This window comes from Zalophus californianus, chromosome 16 (genome assembly GCF_009762305.2).
Source record: "Zalophus californianus isolate mZalCal1 chromosome 16, mZalCal1.pri.v2, whole genome shotgun sequence".
Taxonomy (NCBI): domain Eukaryota; kingdom Metazoa; phylum Chordata; class Mammalia; order Carnivora; family Otariidae; genus Zalophus; species Zalophus californianus.
This window is the reverse complement of record NC_045610.1, coordinates 62,430,783-62,452,886: the sequence shown is the minus strand read 5'-3', so window position 1 is coordinate 62,452,886 and position 22,104 is coordinate 62,430,783. Positions and strand designations below refer to the sequence as shown.

Here is a 22,104-nt window from a genome sequence, read left to right as displayed (position 1 = left end):
AGCATAATTTAAAGAAATTTGAGTATGGTTCCCTATATTGAAATCAGATGTTTGTTTATTCTGGAGTATGGGTTCTTTCCTTAATGGTAATGGGTGTGGTCCCTTTGGACCTGGCAGTTCTCCTCTCCGATTCCCACAGCCAGGAGCTGCCAGAAAGAAGCTCATTTTTTAATTTATTAGATTGTGAATTACTTCATTTAAAAAAAAAAAAAAAGCTACTTCTGAAATACACGAGACACACAACAGAAGCCATCAGCTCCCTGCGGTAATCGGCGCCTGCACCCAGGGCACACACACCACAACGTTCATGGCATCTGGCTGTGTTCTGTCCCCTGACCAAGCGCAGACCAGCTCTTCATTCACATGCTTTTCAGCGAGAGAGGAACACAACATCACTCAGCCCTCCAGGCCTGCACCCCAGTGCAGCGGCCTGTCCTCGCCCTTGCTGTGTGCGTGGCGGATACGCAGGTGCACGCGTGGGTGCGTGTGTTGCCAGCAGGACGGCGGAACACACCCACCGTGAGTGGCGCTGTGCTCGGGAGCTCGCTGGGCCAGGTTATGCAGAGCCTTCGCAGACAGCTCCCTGATGACCCTGGGGGAGGGATGAAGACAACTGTCAGTTCCTTCCTTCTGATGACTCGAACTTTATTCCACTCATGAAGAGAGAGGACAGACAGAACACAGGAGTGTCAACTGCCCACTGACTCAAAACCACCAATAAAAACTAACAGAAATGAACAAACAAATAAGCACCTGTGATTGTAACACACAAGGACAAGCAAACTGACCAAACGGAGGGCCTGAGCCAGGCCTGCATGGGGCACAGCCTCCCTCTCTGGGTGCCACGTGGCAGTGTGTCTCCAACCTCCCACACCCCAAGGGATTCAGAAGACGGGCATACTGGGCAGAGCCATGTGAACCCCTCATTGTGACGACCACAAGGGTTGCACAGGAGGAATGTCGTATGGCTAAGGCACAAATCACATCAGTACAGATACTTCCAATGAAAACACATCAGACATGTTCTCAATACATCACACGACAGAAGGAAGCCCCCAGGGCTGGTGAGTGAGGGCCTGGGGCCCTCCTGAGCCCGCTGGGGCCAGATGGCCTCTGACCAGACCCAGCTTCCCCAACCTCACCCTACCCGCCAGGCACTAGACACCAGGAGGGCATAGCGGTGGAGACCAGTCATCACTGTAACAACAATGCTTTGGATGATGACAACAGGACAACACAGAAACAGGATAAAAACATTAGGGTGGAAACAAACATGCAAAAGAGGGCTATCTGTATTTTGACGATTAAACATCCAAAATACATCAGCACTGAGTGAACACAGAAACATGAAAACAGGATGTCCCCCGTACCAGGCAGGACCACGTCCCACCCCTCCTGGGCCCCCAGGTCCTGCTTAGGGGGTCCACTTCTGACAGCAAACCACAAGTTCTTGGAGGCAAGGATGTCTCAGGCACCAAGAAACTCAACGACCACACATCCACGACCACCATGCCCAACTCGGTCACTAACACCAGTCAAACCCAGCACTGCACCCCCAGAGCCTCCATAAGTATTTGGTCAACATTCAGGAAGCTGTTTCTGAAGAATGAGTGATTAATGGGTCACAGAGCAGAGAACCATTTATTTCAGCAGGAAAAAGTCCCAAGGAGGCAAAGGGGGTGGTCACTCCAACAAGCATACTTACCTGCATCTTTCCCAATTAGTGCCACTTTGAGCATAAACTTTCTCTACTTAAAACCGTTATATTTATCACCTAAACAGAAGACCTAAAACTATAAAACTCTTAGAAGAAAAGAGAAGAGAAAAGCTTCGTGATGTTAGATCTGGTGATGGCTTCTTGGATATGACACCGAAAGCACAGGCAACAAAAGTAAAAATGGATAAACTGATAATAGATAAATGAGTCTGCATTAAAATTTTTAAATTCTGCTTATCAGAGGACATAGTCAACAGAGTGATAAGGCAACCTACAGGATGGGAGAAAATACTTGCAAATTATGTATCTGATAATTGATTAATATAAGAATATATGAAAAACCTCTACAACAAAAAACAAGTAACTGGATTAAAAAATGGGCAAAGGACTTGAGACATTTCTCCAAAGACGACAGATAAATAGCCAACTAACACATGAAAAGATGCTCGGCGTCAATCATCATCAGGGAAATGCAAATCAAAACCACGAGGTGCACCTCACATCCAGTAAGATCGCCACCCCTGGGAAAAGAGAAGTCAAGGAACGGTGAGGACATGGAGGGAAGGGATGTACGATGGTACGACTGTATTATGAAAACCAGTGTGGGTCTGGGGGCTCCTCAAAACTTTAAAAGTAGAATTACCGTATGATCCAGTAATTCCACTTCTGGGTATTTACCCAAAAGAGCTGAAAGTGGGGCATTGAAGAGGTATTTGCACACCTACATTCACAGCAGCAATATTCACAACAGCCAAGAGATGGAAGTAGCCCCAGGGTCCACCAACAGACGAACGGGTGAAGAAAATGTGGTCTGTACACACAATGGAGTGTCACTCAGCCTTAAAACGGAAGGAAATCCCGTCACCTGCTACAACACGGATGAACGTTAAGGAGACTATGCTCGGTGAAATCAGCCAGTCACAAAAGGACCAATACTGCATCGTTCCACTTACATCAGGACCCTGGAAGAACTGAATTCTTAGGGACAGAAAGTAGGGTGATGGGTGCCAGGGGCTAAGGGAGGGGGTGAGGAGGACGAGTCCCTGTTCAATGGGGACAGAGTTTCAGTTTTTCAGGATGAAGAAGTTCTGGAGATGAATTACTAGTAGTAATGTGTGCACAACAAGGCAAATGTACGTAACACTACTGAACCGTACACAAAAAGTGGTTAAGATGATAGATATTATGTATATTTTCCCATAATCAAAAAAAAATTTATGTTTATCCTGATACGAAAATTATTTTGGGTGTCAGAAAACTTCCAAAAAGAAACCCAAGAGAATGGACCAATACCTCTTAAAAGTGATACTATTTAAGGTAAAACAGAATCCCTGTATGAGTCAAGGCACACTACACAACAGTGTTTGTGAAGAATTCTGCAAGGGGCCCCCCATTTTCCATGAGCAAGCCGTGTGCTAACCAGACAACTAGAAAGTCCCATTTGTGAATTTTTTTTTTTTTTAAGATTTTATTTAGAAGCGCCTGGGTGGCTCAGATGGTTAAGCATCTGCCTTCGGCTCAGGTCATGATCTCAGGGTCCTGGGATCAAGTCCCGCATCGGGCTCCTTGCTCAGCAGGTAGTCTGCTTCTCCCTCTCCCTCTGCCTCTCCCCACTGCTCCTGCTGTCTCTCTCTCTCTCTGTATCTCTTGGTCTCAAATAAATAAATTTTTTTAAAAAATCTTTAAAAAATAAAAAGATTTTATTTATTTGTCAGAGAAAGAGAGTGCGTGCACACAAGCAGGGGGGAGCAGGTCTTCAGAGCTTATTCTAAAAAAGAAAATGTCCACAAAGAATCTTTTTTAACTTAACAAAAGTCATGAGAAAAAAATAGAAAACAAAGAGCAAGATGACAGGCAGAAAGTGAACCATGCTGATGATTACATTAAACGTGCACAGACTAAGGGCCTCACACAAAAGGCAGACTTTGTCAGAATGGATATAAAAAGCGAGACCCTTTAAAACACACACAGGCTGAGAGCAAAGGGCAGGAGGCGAGGAGCTGCTACAAGGGCTCCATCTGGGCCTCTTTTGGTAAGGCCCCAAGCTAAGAATGGTTTTTACATCCTAAAAGGTCATGTAAAGGAAAAACAATAAAATATACGGAACAGTGACCTAAAATATTTACTGCCTGGCCCTTTAAAGAAAGTATGCCGACCCTTATGCTATAATTTTATCAAATCACTTTAAGACAAGAAATCTAACATGAAACAGAGAAGGACATGTCATGATGATAAAGGGTCAAACCGCTGGGAAGACACAAATTATAAATGTAAATGCACCTAACAAGAGAGGCCCAGAACTGAAGGAAGTGAGCGTTCTGACATCAGCTGGAGATTTCAACAGCTCAAGCGTTTATCTAACACCACAGGTAATAATACATGTATAATTCTGGTCTTAAATGCCCTACTGACTGATAGCTAATTAACTAATTTATCGCAGGTTCAGTGCATGGGATCTTTGTCCTAATTACAAGAATCTTTGCAGTTATGCCTCAAGTGTCAGAAACTGGCACAACTCTCAGGAAGGTCCCCGGCAAGGAAACCAAGAGAGAGGCCTCCTGGCGGGCGGGCCGTACCCACACAAGCGGCACACAGAGGTGCTCCTGTTGCCAGAGGCGCCCCGCTCCTGGGGAGAGCCCTGCGTTCCTGCACGTGAGGGAGACAGACCGGATGCCTCACCACCCATGGCACTGGTCCTGGCAGAAGCTGGAACACGTTCCCCAGCAGATCAGAAAGAACTCTCTGCAAGTGACACCCACCCTAAAGCTGGGGTTCTGGACGTATGACCCATCGAGCTACTTACATCTGCAGGCGCTTACTGCCCTTGAGATCTCCTGTCTGCACCAGCGGCCACACCGAGCCCTCCTACAACAAGCAATGTCGTCTTCCCAGTAGCGGTAACAGCAACTGGTGGCACAGACACTCCTCTGTGTTCTGGATCGCACAGGAGCCCTCCCTCAGAAGGGACGGTGAGCTAGTGAAACGCTCAGAGGCCCGGAGATTACTCCGTCATCAGGAAAAGCCACCAAAGCCTGCTAGCTTTGAGGAGACAACAGAGAAGATCGCCGGCAAGAGCAGCCATGCAGGGCAGCGCCAGAGGAAGGGGCCACCAAGGGAGTGGCTGGGGGAGGCTGCTCACATCCTCCATCACACACCAACACGACAGTGTCCACACAGGAACGTTTCACACCTGGCACACCTAAGGTCTCCAGAGGTAAAACTGGACACAGACCATTAACCAGCATGTCAGGCATGAAGACTAGAACTCCTATCACTTCTCAAAAGTCATCTTAAAATAGGAAACCTATGATAAGATATACTCTCAAGACTTAGCTCAATTTAATCTCTCCTCTGGAAAAAAAAAAAATTCTAATGTGACAGATAATCTAATAAAATACATCACTAATGAAACAGGCACAAAAACACAAAACTTACCCATCCCAGTGGTTGATCTTCATGGTCACCAGGTGGTCTATCATTGGCTGTGTGTACTCAGGAAAGCCGGCAATAAACATGCTGAAAAAGACAGTATTCGGAGGTGGTGAGGATGGGAAGGAGCAGGAACGCCTGCACACCTGCTTGTGAGAGGTGAAATTGTACAGCCACGTTCAAAAATAGTTTGGCAGTTCCTTATAAAGTTAAATATACAGAAATCCCCCTGTAAGTATTTACCCAGGAGAAATAAAGCTGAAGGTCCACATGAACACTTGCAAATAAAAGCTCAGAGCAGCTTTATTCATCAGAGCCACAACCTCAAAACAGCCTAAACGTCTAGAACAGGTGAGCTTATAAGATTTACCCTGCAGCAGCCACGGGATAGAGACCACTCACAACACACTGCACGCACAACGTGCTGAGCCCAGAAGCCCGACGCAAGAGCACACCCCTTCTGATTCCACTTATGCGACGTTCTACAAACGGCATCAGTGACCAACAGCGGCGGGCTGGGGCCGCCCGCCTGTGGTATCTCAATGAAGGTGGTCACCCAGGTGTGCACACCGTCAGCTCTCACTGAACTGTGCCCCTCATTCCAGGAGAGCTGACAGAGTATAAATTATGCCTCAAAAATAAAAGTTACATCTAGTGAAAATACTGTAGGACAATTAAGAAAAAAAATCTCCAAATAGGACAGGCCTTTCTACTTACAACTCAAAACCCATTAAAGAAGATTGGTACATTCAAACACATAACCAAAAAAGAAAAATGTCTGCCAGGAAAAACACGTCATAAACAAAGTCAAAAGATAAAAACAAACTCAAAAAAAAATATCAGCAACTGTTATCACAAATACAAGACTTCTTTAAAATAAAGTTCCAAATCCATCAGAAAATACCATCACCTCATAAGATAATCCTCACAGTTTACAGAGAAGAAAATGGACACAGCTCATGTTCAGCCTCCTTCTCATGGGAGACAGAAAGAAAACCTCCGTCCATCTGCCAGACTGCCAAAGTCGGGAGCAAGGGGTGTAGCCACTGTTGGAAGGACCTAGAGGCATCTAGAAACACCGCTGGGAGTACCTTCCGGTGCAGCCTCTATGGACAGTAACTGGCATCAAACAGGAAATTGAAAACATAAAGATCCAGCGATCCCATTTTTGTTAATTCATTCATATACAACCACACAGGTGAGACATACCATGTGCAAAAATAATCACTTCACATCGTATATAAATCAGCAAAAGATGAGACAGAAGCCGAAGGCCAGGAAATTACACTCTCTGTCTACACAGAGGACACAGGATGCAGAGACAAGGTGCTGCATGCATGCTGCACGTTAGCACAGGGTATGCACCTTCTGCCGTGTGGGATGGTAAACCCGAGCCACCTCCTGACCTCCCACAGCTGGACGTCATCCTCCGCTAAGGAGCGCGGAAGCCACGCCAACCTTGTGCATCAGGCGCCACCGCTCGGTGTGCAGCCATCTGTGTGACATAAACCGACCCTCTCTAGAAGACGATCTGAGGAACTGAGGACAAGGACCCCCGGGACAGAACCAGGACAGAAGAGCACTCCTGAGAGACCCACGCCCTTGTGTTTCCTACTCCAAAAACACAGAAACTCCAAAAACATTGCACATGTCACTCCCCTAAAACCCTCAACTGCTTACACATATCGTCTGAACCTGCCAGGCTGTCCACACCCCCCCCGCCATGGGCTGAGCCATCAGCCACATGTGCTACGTGGTGGTGAGAAACAAGGTGGATGGCACAGAGGGCCGAGAAGGGTACAGGGATGCTTCCGCATCCTGGGTGGGCGCATGTGTGCAGACGCACAGGGTGAATACAGGTGCTGTGTGGACATGCATGTGCTACAAGGTGCCAGACGGAAGAGGGCGTTTGTTCTGGATGTGGAAGAAAGAAAAGTAGACGCTTCTCCAGAGGTGAGACTGAGACCCTCTAACAGTGCTGAAACAGATAAAGTCAGAAGGAAAAACAGAAAAACCAGGACGCTGGACAAGCTGTCAGAAAAGGAGCCAAGATGTGACCATAGGACCCCCATTACCAAAGGGCCCCGAGAACTGCCAGACAGGACTGCCCCAGGCCAGCATCCATGGCCAGTGGCCTCACGGGAAGAAACAGACAGGACGAGCCACCTGAGCTCCAGTCAAGCTCTGGCACCAACTGACAGCTGACCGTGGGGAAGACACACGTCCGGAACCACTCCCCGGTGTACAGCACTGCCTGAGTGCTCAGGGTCTGCACAGAGGCCACGTGCAGTGCCAGGGAGGGTGTCGACAGAGGGTGGCGGGCAAGGGCCTGGCCACTGTCGGGACAGTAGGAGCTGGGCCACGGGGACAGCTGAAGGGATCAGCAGCATGAGGAGCATGTGAGGGCTATCAGGACACAGAAGTGACAGAACTAGGTCACCAAGCGGATGCAGAGAAGGAGACAGTAGGAGAAGCAAAACGGAGCTGGCTGTGTGCGTGGCATGCCGCTCGCTGAGCTAGGAAGCAGAGAAGGAGACAGTTTGCTCCGAGGGCTCCTTAGTTTGAAGAACTTGTATGACAGGAATGTGCAAAATACAACAAAATGTGTGTCAAGAAGCATGCACAGGACCACAGACGTCAGAAATCTGCTAAGGAAACTTCCAGCAGCAAGACACCCACAACAGAAAGTGCCAACGACCACTGGTTGTTTCCCAACAGAAATAGCCCTGTGTTCACATGTTGACATCAAAGGGGCTCGAGCGGCCAGCAGCCGGTAAATGGAGGACAGGGCAGGGGACAGCGGAACTCAGTAACACGGTGAAGCCAGGATGCAAAAGCAAACGCGCCATGTGACTCCGTTCACACCAATTCCAGAGAAGGCAGACTCTGGGCACAGGAGGGGGGTCAGAGCTGCTGGGGCCCAGGACTGAGTGACTTTCTGAAGTAAGGGAAGCATGCCCTGCACTGACCACAGTGGTGTCCACCCATCAGCCAAAACCCACATTTTATATTGGTGAATCTCCCTATATGGAAATTATATGTAATAAAATACATGTACAAAAATAAATATGACTTTTTTAGAGGTTTAGTCTCAGGAACACACAGGATACTGAGAGGACAAATCACAGACAAAAAACATCTGCAGATTGTTTGTTTGAAAAAGTACTCGTATTCAAAATACATAAAGTATTCTCAAATTCTCAGTAAGAAGAAAACTAAGCCGATAAACAGGCGAAAGATTGATCAAAGAAGCCCCTGAAAGATGCTCAAAGCCGTCAGGCATCAGGGACACACAGATTAATGAGCTGCCCCGCACAGCCACCAGAATGGCTACAGTTAGAAGGGTGGGCCCCCGCGAGGGTCGGCTGCCGGGGGCATGTGAAACCAGGCCGCTGTCCTGGAAATCTGTTTGGCAGTTTCTTAAAAAGTTAGGGTCCAGCTGTTCCAACCCTGGTGTTCAACACACGAAAGCACCTGCCCACAGACAGGCGTGTACATGGGCACTCACTGCTGCTTTATGTGCAGCAGCCCCAAACCGGAGACGCCCAGATGTTCCTCGACCGGGACGGACAAGCGGACGTGCTGTATCCATACAACAGAATACTAGTCAGCAACCAAGGAATGAATGGCTCATTAACATGCAACAAGTGAAAGAAGCAGCACAAGCGCAGAGTGCATACCGTGTGATTCCATCACATCACTTAAGAAAATGCAAACTAACCCAGTGACCAGCAGACCGGAGCCAGCTGGGGAAGGGGCCCGGGGAAACGGTGCTAGCAGCTCTCCCACTACCTGGGCGTGGTGCCAGATTACGATATACGTGTGGGACCGGCAGTGTCCTTGCGCTCTCAGAATTTTAACAAAGCTGTCCAAGTAAAAACAAAGGTGGGGCACCTGCCGCTACACCCCACCTGTCCTCACCTGCTGCTTTCAACTTGCTTCCAATCTGTGTGCCAGAAACTCTAATATCCAGAAGAATCAACTTGTGAGGGGTCCAGACTGACCCCCACCTCACGAGGGACCTGACCTCCGTGCTTCCAGTTGCCAAAATGCAGACCTGACTGCTGAACCGTGTCCCATGACTCAGGAAGATGCACACCCCTCACTTCGGCTCAGAAGCCCCTCACTACACCCGAGCTGGGCCCTGCTGACCCTGGACCATCCCTCCTGGCTTGTTCCCCTCAGCACAGTTCCCTCTCCTCCCCCTGCCCCCACCACAGCCCAGGCTGACAGCAGGACCCTGGGTGTCTGCCCTGTCTTGGCTGGAGTGGAGAGCCCCCCAAGTGCCCAAAGATCCCAGTCCTATGACCGCAGGACTCTGTCCTCACTGACCGCCTCTCTTCCACACTAAGAGTACCAAACGCACCATTAAAGAACACGCCCTGCACAGGGTTAAACTTTGCCAAAATCTCTATGAAATGCAGACAACTGATTACATGTAAGTCTTAGACCAGCTTAGAAACCTTAGCGACAAGAAAAATACGCCAAGGCTAAAAACTGCTGATTATTTTACCCAGGAAGCTCAGGGGAAAGTGGTAAATTCTGCACATTAAAATATACGTTCAGAAAGAAGAAAAAAAAAAATCACCCATACTCCCATCCCCAATGGCATATTTTAAAATCCGTCACCCTTTGGTCCTGGTTCATATGCATATTCAGTATTTGCATTTCTACCTAACAGTGACGGATGGAGTTTGAGAGTCTACATTTTCTAATAAATGTCGTGTATTTAAATATATACATATGTTCAAATATTAACAAAGAAAACAGAACAAAAGCAGGAAAGAACTGATAAGGCACAGAAAGCCATCAGATGTTGAGAAAAGATGGAAAGGATGCTAAAAATACAGCGTGTTTAGTCAAAGACTCTGAGAAAGAGGCCAAATGCTATTTTTAAAAAATCTGTGCATGCTTGTAATGGAGAAAAGTAACTTCTGCACAGGTGCAAGAGAGTCCCTCGTTAGGATGGAGAATGGTTAGTGCACGGCCAGGGTGACCCACCACAGACACACCCCGCCCTTCCCGTGCTGGCGCTGCAGCGAGGAGCTAAGACAGCGAGCACACAAGTCACGCAGGTGCAAATCTGACTCGGGTCCTGCAGCGCTGGTGGTGATGCTACATATCTACCCCTTGACCTGATTTCTCAAATACCTCTTACTCGCATGTCATAAACACCCCAGAGATCCCTTCGGCTTGGGAAAGAAAAAACAGTCCTTCCTAAGCCACCTCGGTGCGTCCGTGGCAGCTGCAGGAGGCATGGGGCACAAAGGGGGCCCAGAGGCAGCGCCCACACAACAGGGCGGGCTGGGAGGAGGGGATGACCAGAGACAGCACTCATTCTGGTTATCATGCCTGAAGCTGTTAGCACCCCTTTAAAAAGCAAGCAGATCCCACACCCCTCCCCAGGCCACCCAGACCTGCCGCAGTGCCTCTGGATTAGTTTGCATTTTCTAGAGTTTTACATAAACAGAATCCCACACTGGGCACCTGGTCCAATCAGCAGGAAACACAAATTTCGGTCATGTAAATTACATCTACTCTTGGTGGACTTTCCAGGGGGAAGAAAGAAAATTGTGGAGATTTTTCTGATATCTGCATCACAGGGAGTATTGTATTTTGCGACAAATTAACAACTTACCTTATAACCAGGAAACAGTTAGCTCTGTTGCCAACAGCAAAGTAGTCCGCTGCAGTCAAAATCTCGATTCCGTGAGGGAAAGTGCCCTAGTCACAGAGTCGAGAGAGAGAAGAGGGCAAGCGACACGAGTGAGGGGAGGCATTTCCAGAAGGCCAACGGCCACGACCACACCCACTCACACCACGACAGAGGCACGCTGGGGGCCAAGAGCAGACAACTCACTGACTGCCCATCTCACGCTGGACACGGTGCTAGTACAATATGAACCGCTCAAAAATATTTCATTATTTTTTTCAAACAACTCAAACATTTTCCATTTTAAAATGTTCAATAAGAGATTTACACCCACACCATAAAAACAAACAAGCAAAACCAGGTTTCAACAGTACAGGCACACCTGATTCAATGTTCATCCCAGATACTGCACGTTTTGCACACGGAAGATTTGTGGCAACCCTGTGAGCCAGTCTGTCGGCGCCATTTTCCCAGCACCGTCTGCACACCTCAAGCCTGTGTGTTACATTTTGGGAATTCTCGCAAACATGCAAACATCACTAATAACCTCATCCCAAGTCAGGGAGTTTATATGCCCTCCCCTGAGTGTGACCCTGTTTGCTTTGGCACCCTTCTTCTCCAATGTTCCCACCAAACAGCAGGACACTGCCGTGCCGTGTGCAGGGCTGGGGGGGCACCCTGGGCCCACACGACTCTACTTCTTTCAAAGTCTGTGTCTCTTTAACACACAACCCCCCTGCACCCTGTGCTACGTGTATGCTGGTTCACAGCAAACATCAGTACGGGAGGGGGGACACCCCCAGAACACCAGCTCCCACTGATCCCCTAAACCTAGACCGTAGTTAAAGGCCTTTCCTCTCCCTGACTGTTCACCCAACCCAAGTGTCCCCACCAAACGGGACACGGCGATGGCCAAGACTCAACAGCACCCCTGCTCCAGACCACCTTGTGTCTGGAACAGGGCTCTGCCCACGGCAGGCTGGAAGCCAGCGGTGGGGAGATGCCTCTTTCTCCTGGGCTCTGACTTTGGGGTGCCCAGAGCCCCTCGGTTCAGCTTCCAGCAGGTTCCTTAACTACAGCGGCCTGCCCACCCACCCCCTATGCTTCCAAGTTCCTTCCCTAACCAACCCCTTCCTTTGCCAGCGCAGCACTGCCTTCTGGAGCTCTCCACACTTGCGGGCCCGACACACTGAAGCTGGTCCCCTTCAGAGGTCAGCTTTTCCTAGGGAGCCACCGTCTTCTAAGTTTCCAGGGCCCCAAGTGGACATGGACTAAGTGACACCCAAGGACACTGGTCTCGGCCAACTTTGAGCCAGAGAAGAAAGGGAGAGACCCTGAGGAGGCAGAGGTGCTGGAGGAGAATGAAGCACAAAGCAGCACGTGCCCTGCAGCCAGCTGTGGAAGCAAGACTGGACGGTCTCCCTGGGCCAATTCTAGAAGAACTTCCCACCAAGAACCAAAGGTCGCCTCCGCCATGGAAGCAGAAGGGTCAGCCCTCACCCTGGCCTCTGGCAGCCCAGGAGAACGGCAACTAAATGGGGAGACGGTGGACCCAGCATGCAGAACCCAGGCCCCCAGGTTCTACAACAACAACCCTCACGGACATAGGGGGCACCTACGAGAGCATTTTCCTCCCAAACACCCCAACACCAAGTCTTAGAATGCTTGTGTTTTACCAGAGGCTTCCCTCTCCGAGGCCTGCCTTTCCCGCTGCTGAGCGAGCCTTCTACATGGGGCTCCCCTTGGGCCCTGCAGCCTGACTTCTGACCCCCAAGTCCCAGATGCCCATCACTGTCTCTTCTTGTCCCCCAGCACCATCTGCTGATGCCCTCACCCACAATATACTCCTCTTCAGCCCAGACCTTCCTCCTGGGGCACTGAACAGAGCTCAGCTCAGTGTTTCCCCAACATGACCCGCCTCCAGCCCATTCTTCCCCAGGCCAACCACATGTCCCAGTGTGGCCACCGGCTCAAACAGAGTGAATGACTCAGTGATAAGGACCACATCACACAGCTAAGGCTGACCAGTCACGAGAGGTTCAGGACTAGGGTGGACGATGGTGCTGGTGAGCACAGAGAGAGGCCACAGGGTCAATAGCTTCCAGAAGCTGGCTCCTACCACACGTAGGATGGGCAGTGATCACATCTCTGTCCCTGAGAAGCCGGGCTCCTCCACCCACATCCCTCCTGCACCCACAGGCAACTGCTAATATGAGGTGGCAATGCATAAGGTGCTGAGCTCTGATGTGTGTATGTGTGAAATTACTTACACATTCGAGTTTACCATAAAACACAACACTAACTGTTTAAAACTTGTGTCTTAGCCTGGTGATGGGTATTAAAGAGGGCACGCTCTGCGTGGAGCACTGGGTGTTATGCACAAACAATGAATCATGGAACACTGCATCCAAAACTAATGATGTAATGTATGGTGATTAGCATAACAATAAAAAATTATTAAAAAAAAAACAAAGAACTTGTGTCAACTCTTCCCTGGATAACATCATGAGCGGTTCTGTGACCAGACGTCACTGAGTTAAATATTAGCTTATTCTAGGTAAATTCTTTACCCTCATCTAACAATGCAAGGAGATACCAAGTTTGCAGCTTTCGGTATTTCTACTGTTAGAACTACAGGAAGTTTTAGGAATGAAGACTTCAAGAAGTAACCATACCTGTCTTCCCACATTCTCCTGGAAAGCAGCCTAAGGAAAAGAAGAACAAACAGAGCAGGTGAGTTAGGGTTGCGCTTTGCTAAACATCAGGAAAGAAATTCAAAACAAATGCCGTGCAGCACAAATGACCCATGGCTTTATTTTTTTAAATAAAAGTCCTCATTGTTGGCTGATCAGAGCCTTAAGGGTAGTTGTCATTCCGTCTCTAGGTCCTGGTGCTTTTTTAAACCACAATTCAAGTTTATAAAATCAGACACATCCTGAAAAGTGTCCTTTAGATGCAGACGCCGAGCTTCTCACTGATGCCTAATTCAAGGCCCTAGACAGAGGCATGAGAACAGAGTCAAATCAGTCCGTTAAATCAAATCCAACACAAGACCCTTTCCCTGGGACTCTGTGATAGCAGCCCACAACGGTGAACATGAATGGCCCACCTCCTCCCTCTGCCTTCCCCAGGGGCCATCACGGACAAGCCCTGAGCCTCCAACACAGGCCTAGCGCGCAAAATATTTACTTAAACAGAATGGAGTGTCTTCAGGTGCTTCCTTTAAAATGCCTGTTCACTTCCCCGGTGGCTCCCCTCCCTCCGCCTGCTCTGTGGGGGTGTGACAGCCAGGCCCTCGGCACAGTAACAACAGCAGGGCCGGTAGACAATGGGCAGCGCCTCCTTTCCCATCTACCACCCAGCTGGCTCCCAAACCCCACTCTCCCCAAAGCAGCGGGCTCAGAGTTCCCCAACAGAGCAGGACATCGAGCACAGCAGCATGGGCCACAACTGCACGGCTGCGTGGTCAGCACATGACAGGTCTGAAGTCAGGGCAGCCCTGCCCGCAGATGCGGCCCCTTCTCCTGGACAGAGCCCCTGGGGGCAGTTCACTGTGTACCTTACAGGGCGCTGAGAGGGAGTACATGCAGGTGTGCAGAAAGGAACTTGAGAAACCCAAGCACAGAGCCCCGAGTTTGCCCCTGGCCAGCATCTCAGGTGGGTCCCCCCAAAATCAGAACCAGGGTGGTCTCCTCCAGGCACAGCAGACAGGCATTTCACCCATGGCCCTCCCATAGCTTTCAAACCGGGAGGAGGGAGACTCAATTTTCTCTACATACCATTTTGAACCTTTTGCAATAAATGTATTAAAGAAAATAAGAAACCAACCAAAAGGCAGTGGATATATGATATGTCAATTTACATAACAAGCAAAATTAAGGAACATATTTACCATTCTGATGACATCAAAAAGGCAAAAAATAATACAAGACTGATGTAGAAAAATGCAATCCTGGAAGAGGTAAAGCAGTCTTGAAGAAGAGAGGGCAGGGATGGCTGTCCCCAGCATGGCGGCTGACTGCACACGGACACAGAGGACAGACACAGACAAGGGTGGAAAAGAATGGAAAAACAGAACGCCTTTAGGACCGAGGGCCAGGCCATGAATTCTGAGAGTGGACACGGAAAACACGACCCACATAAGAAAAAACTGACAAACTGGTCAGATCAAACTTTAGAACTCCCGCTCTGTGAGACGCCTTGTCAGGAGGACAGAAGCCACAGCCCGGGAGCAGAGCCCAGGAGGCACACACCAGTGAAGGCGGCACCCCACATCTGAAGCATTAACCAGCTCCACACTCAACAGTGCACACAGCAGACAACGAGCAAATGGCAGACATTTCAGCAAAGGGGAGGCACGGGCACAGGAACAACGGCGAGGTGCTCGCCATCAGAGAAAGGCAACTTAAAAGCACAATGAGGCATCACCACATGCCCGACAGGACCACAGAATGAACACAGAGTGCTGGCGAGGCTACAGGAAGATGGGATCCCTGACAGGCTGCTGGTGGGAAGGTGAAACGGCACAGCCCCTCTGAACACAGGGCTAAACAGGCAACCACCATCGTTCGCACAAAAACCTGGACACGAATGTTCACAGCAGCTTAATTCTTAAAATAGTGCAAAACCAAACATAACCCAGAGCTCCTACAACATGCACACGGTTGGAGCGACTGTGGCTCTGCCGTCACCAGAAGCCGACCAGCAAGGAGCAGGAGGGAGCTGTCGGCTCAGCCAGAGCCTCGACGCACTTGCAAGGAGCACACCAGTCCTGAGGGTCACACGCTGTATGACTCCAACCATGCAACATCAACACAGAAAGTCAAAAGTAGTAACATAGGAATTTAGACGCCAAACATCTTGTAGCTAAATGTGGGCTTTAAGGAGATTTAGTGTAACTGCGGATGAAGCAAGGCTCCCAGGCTCCCTCTCCCTCCTCACACTGACCCTCCTATGAGGAAGCACGGGCCGCCCACCCGCACCACTCCTTCCTTCCTGGCTGGGGAATGTCGACACATTTGCAGGCTGGGTGGGTACCCTCCAACGTGGAGCGCAATGAACACTGAACAGCTACACGATTCACAAATGTGTTTACCCTAATCAATCAGTCAGGCCTCCCTTCCGCCACCCCCCCAGATCCTCACAGGGTTGCTGTGAAGACCCAACACAGCACTCACCAAGGCCCTCATGGGGCCCAGCAAACTCACATTTCTACCACCACCATCATGGACCTGGAGGCCCATCACTACGGTGCAGGCGGGAAGTGACGGCACATGAACCACAGGCCGGAGAGGAAGGGTCCAAAGGGACACAGCAGCTCAAACCCTCTCTGTGCCCACATGCTCTCGGTGGCCCTGTGGTCCTGGGTGGGCAGGGTGGCCTCGTCCTTGGGCAAGTGAACGGGCCCAGACCCTCCTAACCTCAGCAGGGAGTGACCCAGCAAGGAGAGCGTGAAACGTGAGCACAAACAGGAGCCAGAAAGGGCAGAACACGCCTTTATCTGAGGAGGCAGCTCCACAGTAAGAGATTTCATTCCAAGTTATCACCTACTCAATCCTGAGCTTTAAACAAATGCATCTTTTACCCTCACTGTTTTAATTTTGCAGCTGCTAGGTAAGCAGGCATATATAGATGATGTCTCATGCAAAGAATCTCCTGCTAATTTTGAACGATTTTAATTCTAACTTGAAAAGCAAACAAAATGATTTCTGGTTTTTTTCACCCCTTCCTCAGGGTTTATAAAGGTATCAATGCTTTGATTTTACTACTGCTTCCCATTAAAATGTTTGACTTTACAGGCAACAAGAAAGAAAATATAAAAGCCACTTTTTAAGTCCAGATTTACAAAAAATCATCATTGTGTTTGAAAGTGTCTTAAGATTATGGCCTTCGAGTGAATGTCAGGGCAGAAATGTGAAGACCTCTCAAGGAATCACGGGGCTTCCTACTGATGCTCCAAACAAAAGAAACAAAACTGCATGAACACAGAAGAGACTGGCTTTGCTGGCAAACTTTCTCTCGACACAAAATTTTGAAGGGCCTGAGGCCAAGTACCTCTTATATCAGACCTATTTTGGGGTACAGAGAGCAGGCAGTCAGACAGGCACTGTCTGGGGTCACGGGAGATGCTCTGACAGAGCTCCCACACACGAGGGGAGGCCCACACTCCACCTGCATCATCCCAAGCAAAGGGAGCAGGTACCACGCTGGTCCCTGGGTCCATGGTCACCCATTCATGAAACACCCATCTGTGGAGCACCCGTCATGTGTCAACAGCCACGCCAACCATCCTCATGGTGACACGGGACAGAGCACAGCGTGAGAAGTGGCAGATGGAGCACTGCCCCCATGCCCTGTCACTGCACCTGATAGCTTAGATGGACAGAGAAGCTCCTTCACTAGAAAAAAACAGACAAGCTAAACGAACTGAATTAATAACAAAATACTTCCATAGAACAAGAAAAAAAAAAAAGGCCCATTGGATTCACTGATGATTTCCACCAAACATTTAAAGTAGAAATAAAGTAACAGCAATCTTCTTTTAAAAGATTTTATTTATTCACTTGAGAGAGAGCATGAGCAGTGGGGAGGAGGGGCAGAAGGAGAGGGAGAAGCAGGCTCCCCGCTGAGCAGGGAGCCCAACACGGGACTCGATCCCAGGACCCTGAGGGTCATGACCTGAGCTGAAGACAGATGCTTCACCGACTGAGCCACCCAGGTGCCCAATGGCCAGCTTTTAAAGCTTCTTGTACAAAATACAAGAGGAAGATCTTGTATTCCCAATTCCTTTCATGGGGCCAGACTACCCTAATTCCCAAGCCAGACAAAAACATCACAACAGACGGAAACGACAGTCCAATATCCCTGACGGAGCTGTGGCCGAGTGCTGCCTGGCCTGGCTTCCCCTCCGTGGGAAAGAAACTGCTGACTTTCTGTAGGAGCAGCGGGAACCAAGTACAACTGATCCAGCAGTTCCCACCCCTCTCAGGAACTATGCACATAGGTACCTCACCTGTGTGGCCATACCACTGCCCACCACCCATCCTTTCCCACCTAAGCCAGGTACTTCCCTGGCCCCCAGCCACTCCAGCCTGCACTGTCCCAGCTTGAGTGTGACACTAACAATCCCAAAAACGGGTCCCCAGAGCACATGGGAGCACGCCCAGCATGGCGTTGATTCTCCCAAATCCCACATCTTACGGCAGTGCAACACCTGCCGAAGGTAGTCTGACTGCACCTATGTGTCCTGCCTTCGAGTACTATCTTTCACCTCTGACCCAGCCAGGCACAAACCTAACTGCTGACCTGTGCCCTCTGCCCTCTCACCAGTCAGAATCTCCTCCACGGTATCTCTTTCCATTAACTGTTAATAACCTTACTGAAGCGAGTGTTCAAATCCTAAATGTGGATTTCAACAAGTGGCTCTCAGTTTCTTCTAGCAGACACCTCCTCCTCCTCATCTGTCTCACAAACTCACACAACCTCCTTCTGGACCAGACCATGGGGTACAGATGCCTCCTCCACCCTCTCTACCACCCGTCCCTAAAAGCATGTGTCTATTCCCCTCTGGACACCTAAAATCAGCTTCAGCCCCCCTGTCTGTGGGCGGAGCCCTCCAGAGCAAGGCCCTCCCACGTCACCCCCCTGTCCCCCTGGGGCTCACCCATTTCTGAGCCAGGAAGGCTCAGTCTGCGGGGCCCCATGGGGCAAGGTAGGCGGCTCTTTCCACGTCCCAGCTGGGGGCTCTCAATCCGACCCCTCAGCCCAACCACCCACAGAACACATTCAAGTACCCTATATCCCCGATTCTGACAATCCAGAGGGCTCACAGAAAACCCTCCCAAGCCCCAGTGCCTCTCAGGCTGGACCCTCCTCCTGCAGGTCTCCCGCTAACCCGAACCCTACGGAAACCAAACCTTGGCCAGCACCAGGGTCCTCCTGGCTTCACCTCTCCCACGAGCCACAACCAGCCACACCCCACATCTTTCTCAAAGCACAGCCGTTCTGTCCGTGTCCATTCTTTACCTCTTAAAGCTTGGGGAGCTGTTTGTCTGTACCCGAAACTAAGTCTCCCGTCTCCAGACGGTCTGTCGCCTCAGCTAGCAGGCTCTGCTGTTGAAGGAACTCTTGGCCCTGGCTTCTGGTCCCTCAGCACCTGCACCAGCCCATGTCTGAGCCTGATCTAAGTGACTGGCCATCAGTAAGACAGCCCTGTGTGAAGGCGGGACACAGCCATGGACATCACCAGCAAGTATCCCAGGGACAAGGCCCAGCAGCCATCATCTCTACCAGCATCCACAGGAACCCCTGAAGCAGAGCTCGGGGCCACAGCCCAGCTCTGTCGGAGATGCAGTGGGATGTACATGCAGACTCCTCGTCAGTGCCCTTCGGAAGCAACTGTGTAGCCTGCTGAAAGCTCTCTGCACACAGAATCCACCCCAAACATGACCAGGCTCTGCGGGGCCAGGCACTGGTGTTCAAACACATGAAGGGGCACTGGGGCCTCCAGGCACGTCCAGTGAGGCTCCAGGCCCAGCATGACCGCGTGAAGCTGAGGTGACCTCTGCTTGGCAACAACTCCTCCTGAGGCTCAAAGCCACCCGCGCGGCCGTCACACTCAGGTCACATGCCCAGAACACACCTTCTTCTCCTTCCCCAGAGCACAGGCTACCTCGAGCTGTGTCTGGTCATCAGGCATGATGCTCGAGATGGCTGCATTTCTCGGCATGCTGGGGGTGGAGCATTTCATCCTGAACCCACTTCACAGGCTAAAGACCACTCCCCTTCCCCCTGAAACTGGGAGGAAATGTGAGCTGGTACTCCACTAGGTGGTTTCCCAGGCACCACACACAGGCAGCGTCCAGGAGTGTGCGGCCTGCTCAGCAGAGCGGGGCACGGGTCAGAGCCCACCCACACCGTCAGGAAAAGGAACAAAACAAGAAAACTCACAGAGGCTGCTCTCCTGCAGTTTATGTTTCGGTCAAACACTGTGGCAATCACCAGAGCGCTGTGAAAAAGAGGAAAAATGGTTAAAAGGAAATCTGTGAAAGAACACAGACCCTGTTACAGGATTTAGAGGCCTCTCTCATTTGCTCAGTGCGTGCTGTGTGCAGCGAGTTCCCAGCACCATGGGTGGCTGACCCTGGTCCACCGAGAGCCACGTGAGGCACACATACCTGAGTGCCAGGGAAGCCACAGGGAGGAAAGCTGCCATGCACAGGGGCCTGGGAGGCAGAATGTGCTCAGCCTGCTCTGGGGGCGCCCAGAGGATGAGAACCAGCAGTGCTTGGGGGGAGCAGGGAAGCAAACAGGCAGGGCTGACATGGACACGGACATGGATGCTCGGGCCCAAGCAAAAGCTCCCCAAGATGGACAGTGAGCACACAGGGACATGCACGGGCAGCCAGTGGAGCCCCAAGCCCTGCCCCTTATCAGAAACCCAACCAAGTGTAAAAAACAGCTATCAGGTCACGTAAAGCCCTCCAGATGGCCAACCACAACCATGCCAGGAGAAAAGGAAGCCTTTTCCAAGCTCATAACATTCATAAGACTTCATTTAAACCCCTCTTCATTAGGTCATCACACTTAATTATTACTGATAAAACAGAAAGCACTCATTTGACTTTGTGTGGCTTTAGTTAACAGAAAACAAAGGATTTGGGGTAGGAGTGGAGACAGCGTTGGTTCTAAGGATGACTCGAGAACTTGCATCTCCTACTAGCCTTGAGAAAATGCTTTTAAAAGTGGGTATTTCAGGGCGCCTGGGTGGCTCAGTCGGTTAAGCATCTGCCTTCAACTCAGCTCATGATCCCAGAGTCCTGGGATGGAGCCCCATGCCAGGCTCCTCGCTCAGTGGAGAGTCTGCTTCTCCCTCTGCCTCTCCCTCCCCAGCTCGTGCTCGCTTGTGCGCGCTCTCTCTCTCTCGCAAAACTAAATAAATAAAATCTTTTAAAAGGTGGGGGGGTATTTCAGACACACGGAGGCCACCTCAAGGCGACATCACCCATCTGCCCTGATAGCTGAGGGCCCGACGCGACCCACTCCTATTTCTACACCTCAATCCTCTTCCTCCCTCCAAAACCCTGGGACATCCCATCGGCACATCCACATTTCCCAGCTCTTCCAGCCTAAACAACGACCTCCTAAATCCAACCAATCCCTCCAGCTGCACCACGTCTCCCAATACCGAGTGGAAGCGGATCAATGCCCCCTGGCACAGATGTCCAGGTGCTGACCCCAGAACCTGTGAACATGCGGCATTACCCGGCAGAGGGCAGTTAAGGCTGCAGGTCAGGGTGCTACACCGGTAGACCCCGCAGAGTACAAAGGCCCTGGGACTGGAAGCAGGAGGCAGAGGAGCCCCGAGAGACACAGCCTGGGGACTTGCCCCGAAGCTGCCATCTGTGAAGGTGGAGGAAGGGCCACAAACCAAGGAACACGGCAGCCTCTAGAAGCTGGACGAGGAACGGATTCTCCCCCGGAGACTTCAGAGGGAACCCGCCCTGCCGATACCTTGGTTCTAGCCCACTGAGACCTGCGCCAGACAAGTGACCTCCACACCCACACACTGCGAAATCCTCCTGCGTACTAAGATTGAAGCATCACCTCATGAGAAAACCCAGGTGAAACTACGTGCATTTTGCTAAACGGGAAGTCCACACATTCTATGTGTCCATAGAGAAGACATTTTAGAAATGGCAAAACTACAGAGTGCAAAGCCAGTGTGGTGGGGGCCGGGGGACAGGGTGGCTAACTACCCAGGGCAGAGTGGGGGACGCAGGAAAGACAGAACTACTGTTTGGGACCGCACTTGTGGCACCCAACGCTGAATCTGCCAAAACCCACAGAATGGTGCACAGCAGGAGGGAACTTGACTGCAGCAAGTGTCAAGGATCCATCAGGAAGTGGGGACCCGACAGTCAAGGGAATGCGCCTGTTACACAGAGCAGCACCACAGCAAGGGCCAGCTTGTGGAACCCTCCACAGGGCAGGTGAGGAGATGTGCTCCTCACAGGCTAGGTGGGCTAGCAGCTCGGGAACCACTGCATGTGGACAAGTAAAGACACAGCCGAGAACGAGAGCCAGGAGGAGGGAGAGAGAGAAGAGAGAGCTGGGACAGCGGGGTGCTGGGCTGGCGCTGCAGGGTCCGCACCGACGCGGGGACTTGGGCTGGAGGCACAGTTGGTTGGCATTCGTGTATCAGAATGTAAGCAGAGTCCAGGTCTCAGGTCTCAACACAAACCCCTGGAAGCAGCTGATGTCAGGGCTGGGCCAAGGGAACAAAAGATAAGCCTGGAGAATCCTG

General features: G+C 50.6%; 1 protein-coding gene across 2 annotated transcripts in view; it reads right to left on the bottom strand.

Annotated features, from left to right (window-relative positions):
* The window catches only part of TBCD (tubulin folding cofactor D), a 161,039-nt gene that overhangs the window by 41,210 nt on the left and 97,725 nt on the right, over nucleotides 1-22,104 (bottom strand). For both annotated transcript variants that reach the window (XM_027626122.1, XM_027626121.2), the window contains exons 15-19: nucleotides 19,749-19,806; nucleotides 13,475-13,504; nucleotides 10,785-10,870; nucleotides 5,153-5,233; nucleotides 519-592 (exon numbers count right to left, since the gene is read on the bottom strand). In XM_027626122.1, coding sequence (XP_027481923.1) covers nucleotides 519-592; nucleotides 5,153-5,233; nucleotides 10,785-10,870; nucleotides 13,475-13,504; nucleotides 19,749-19,806 — 329 coding nt within the window. The remainder of the gene's footprint in view (nucleotides 1-518; nucleotides 593-5,152; nucleotides 5,234-10,784; nucleotides 10,871-13,474; nucleotides 13,505-19,748; nucleotides 19,807-22,104) is intronic.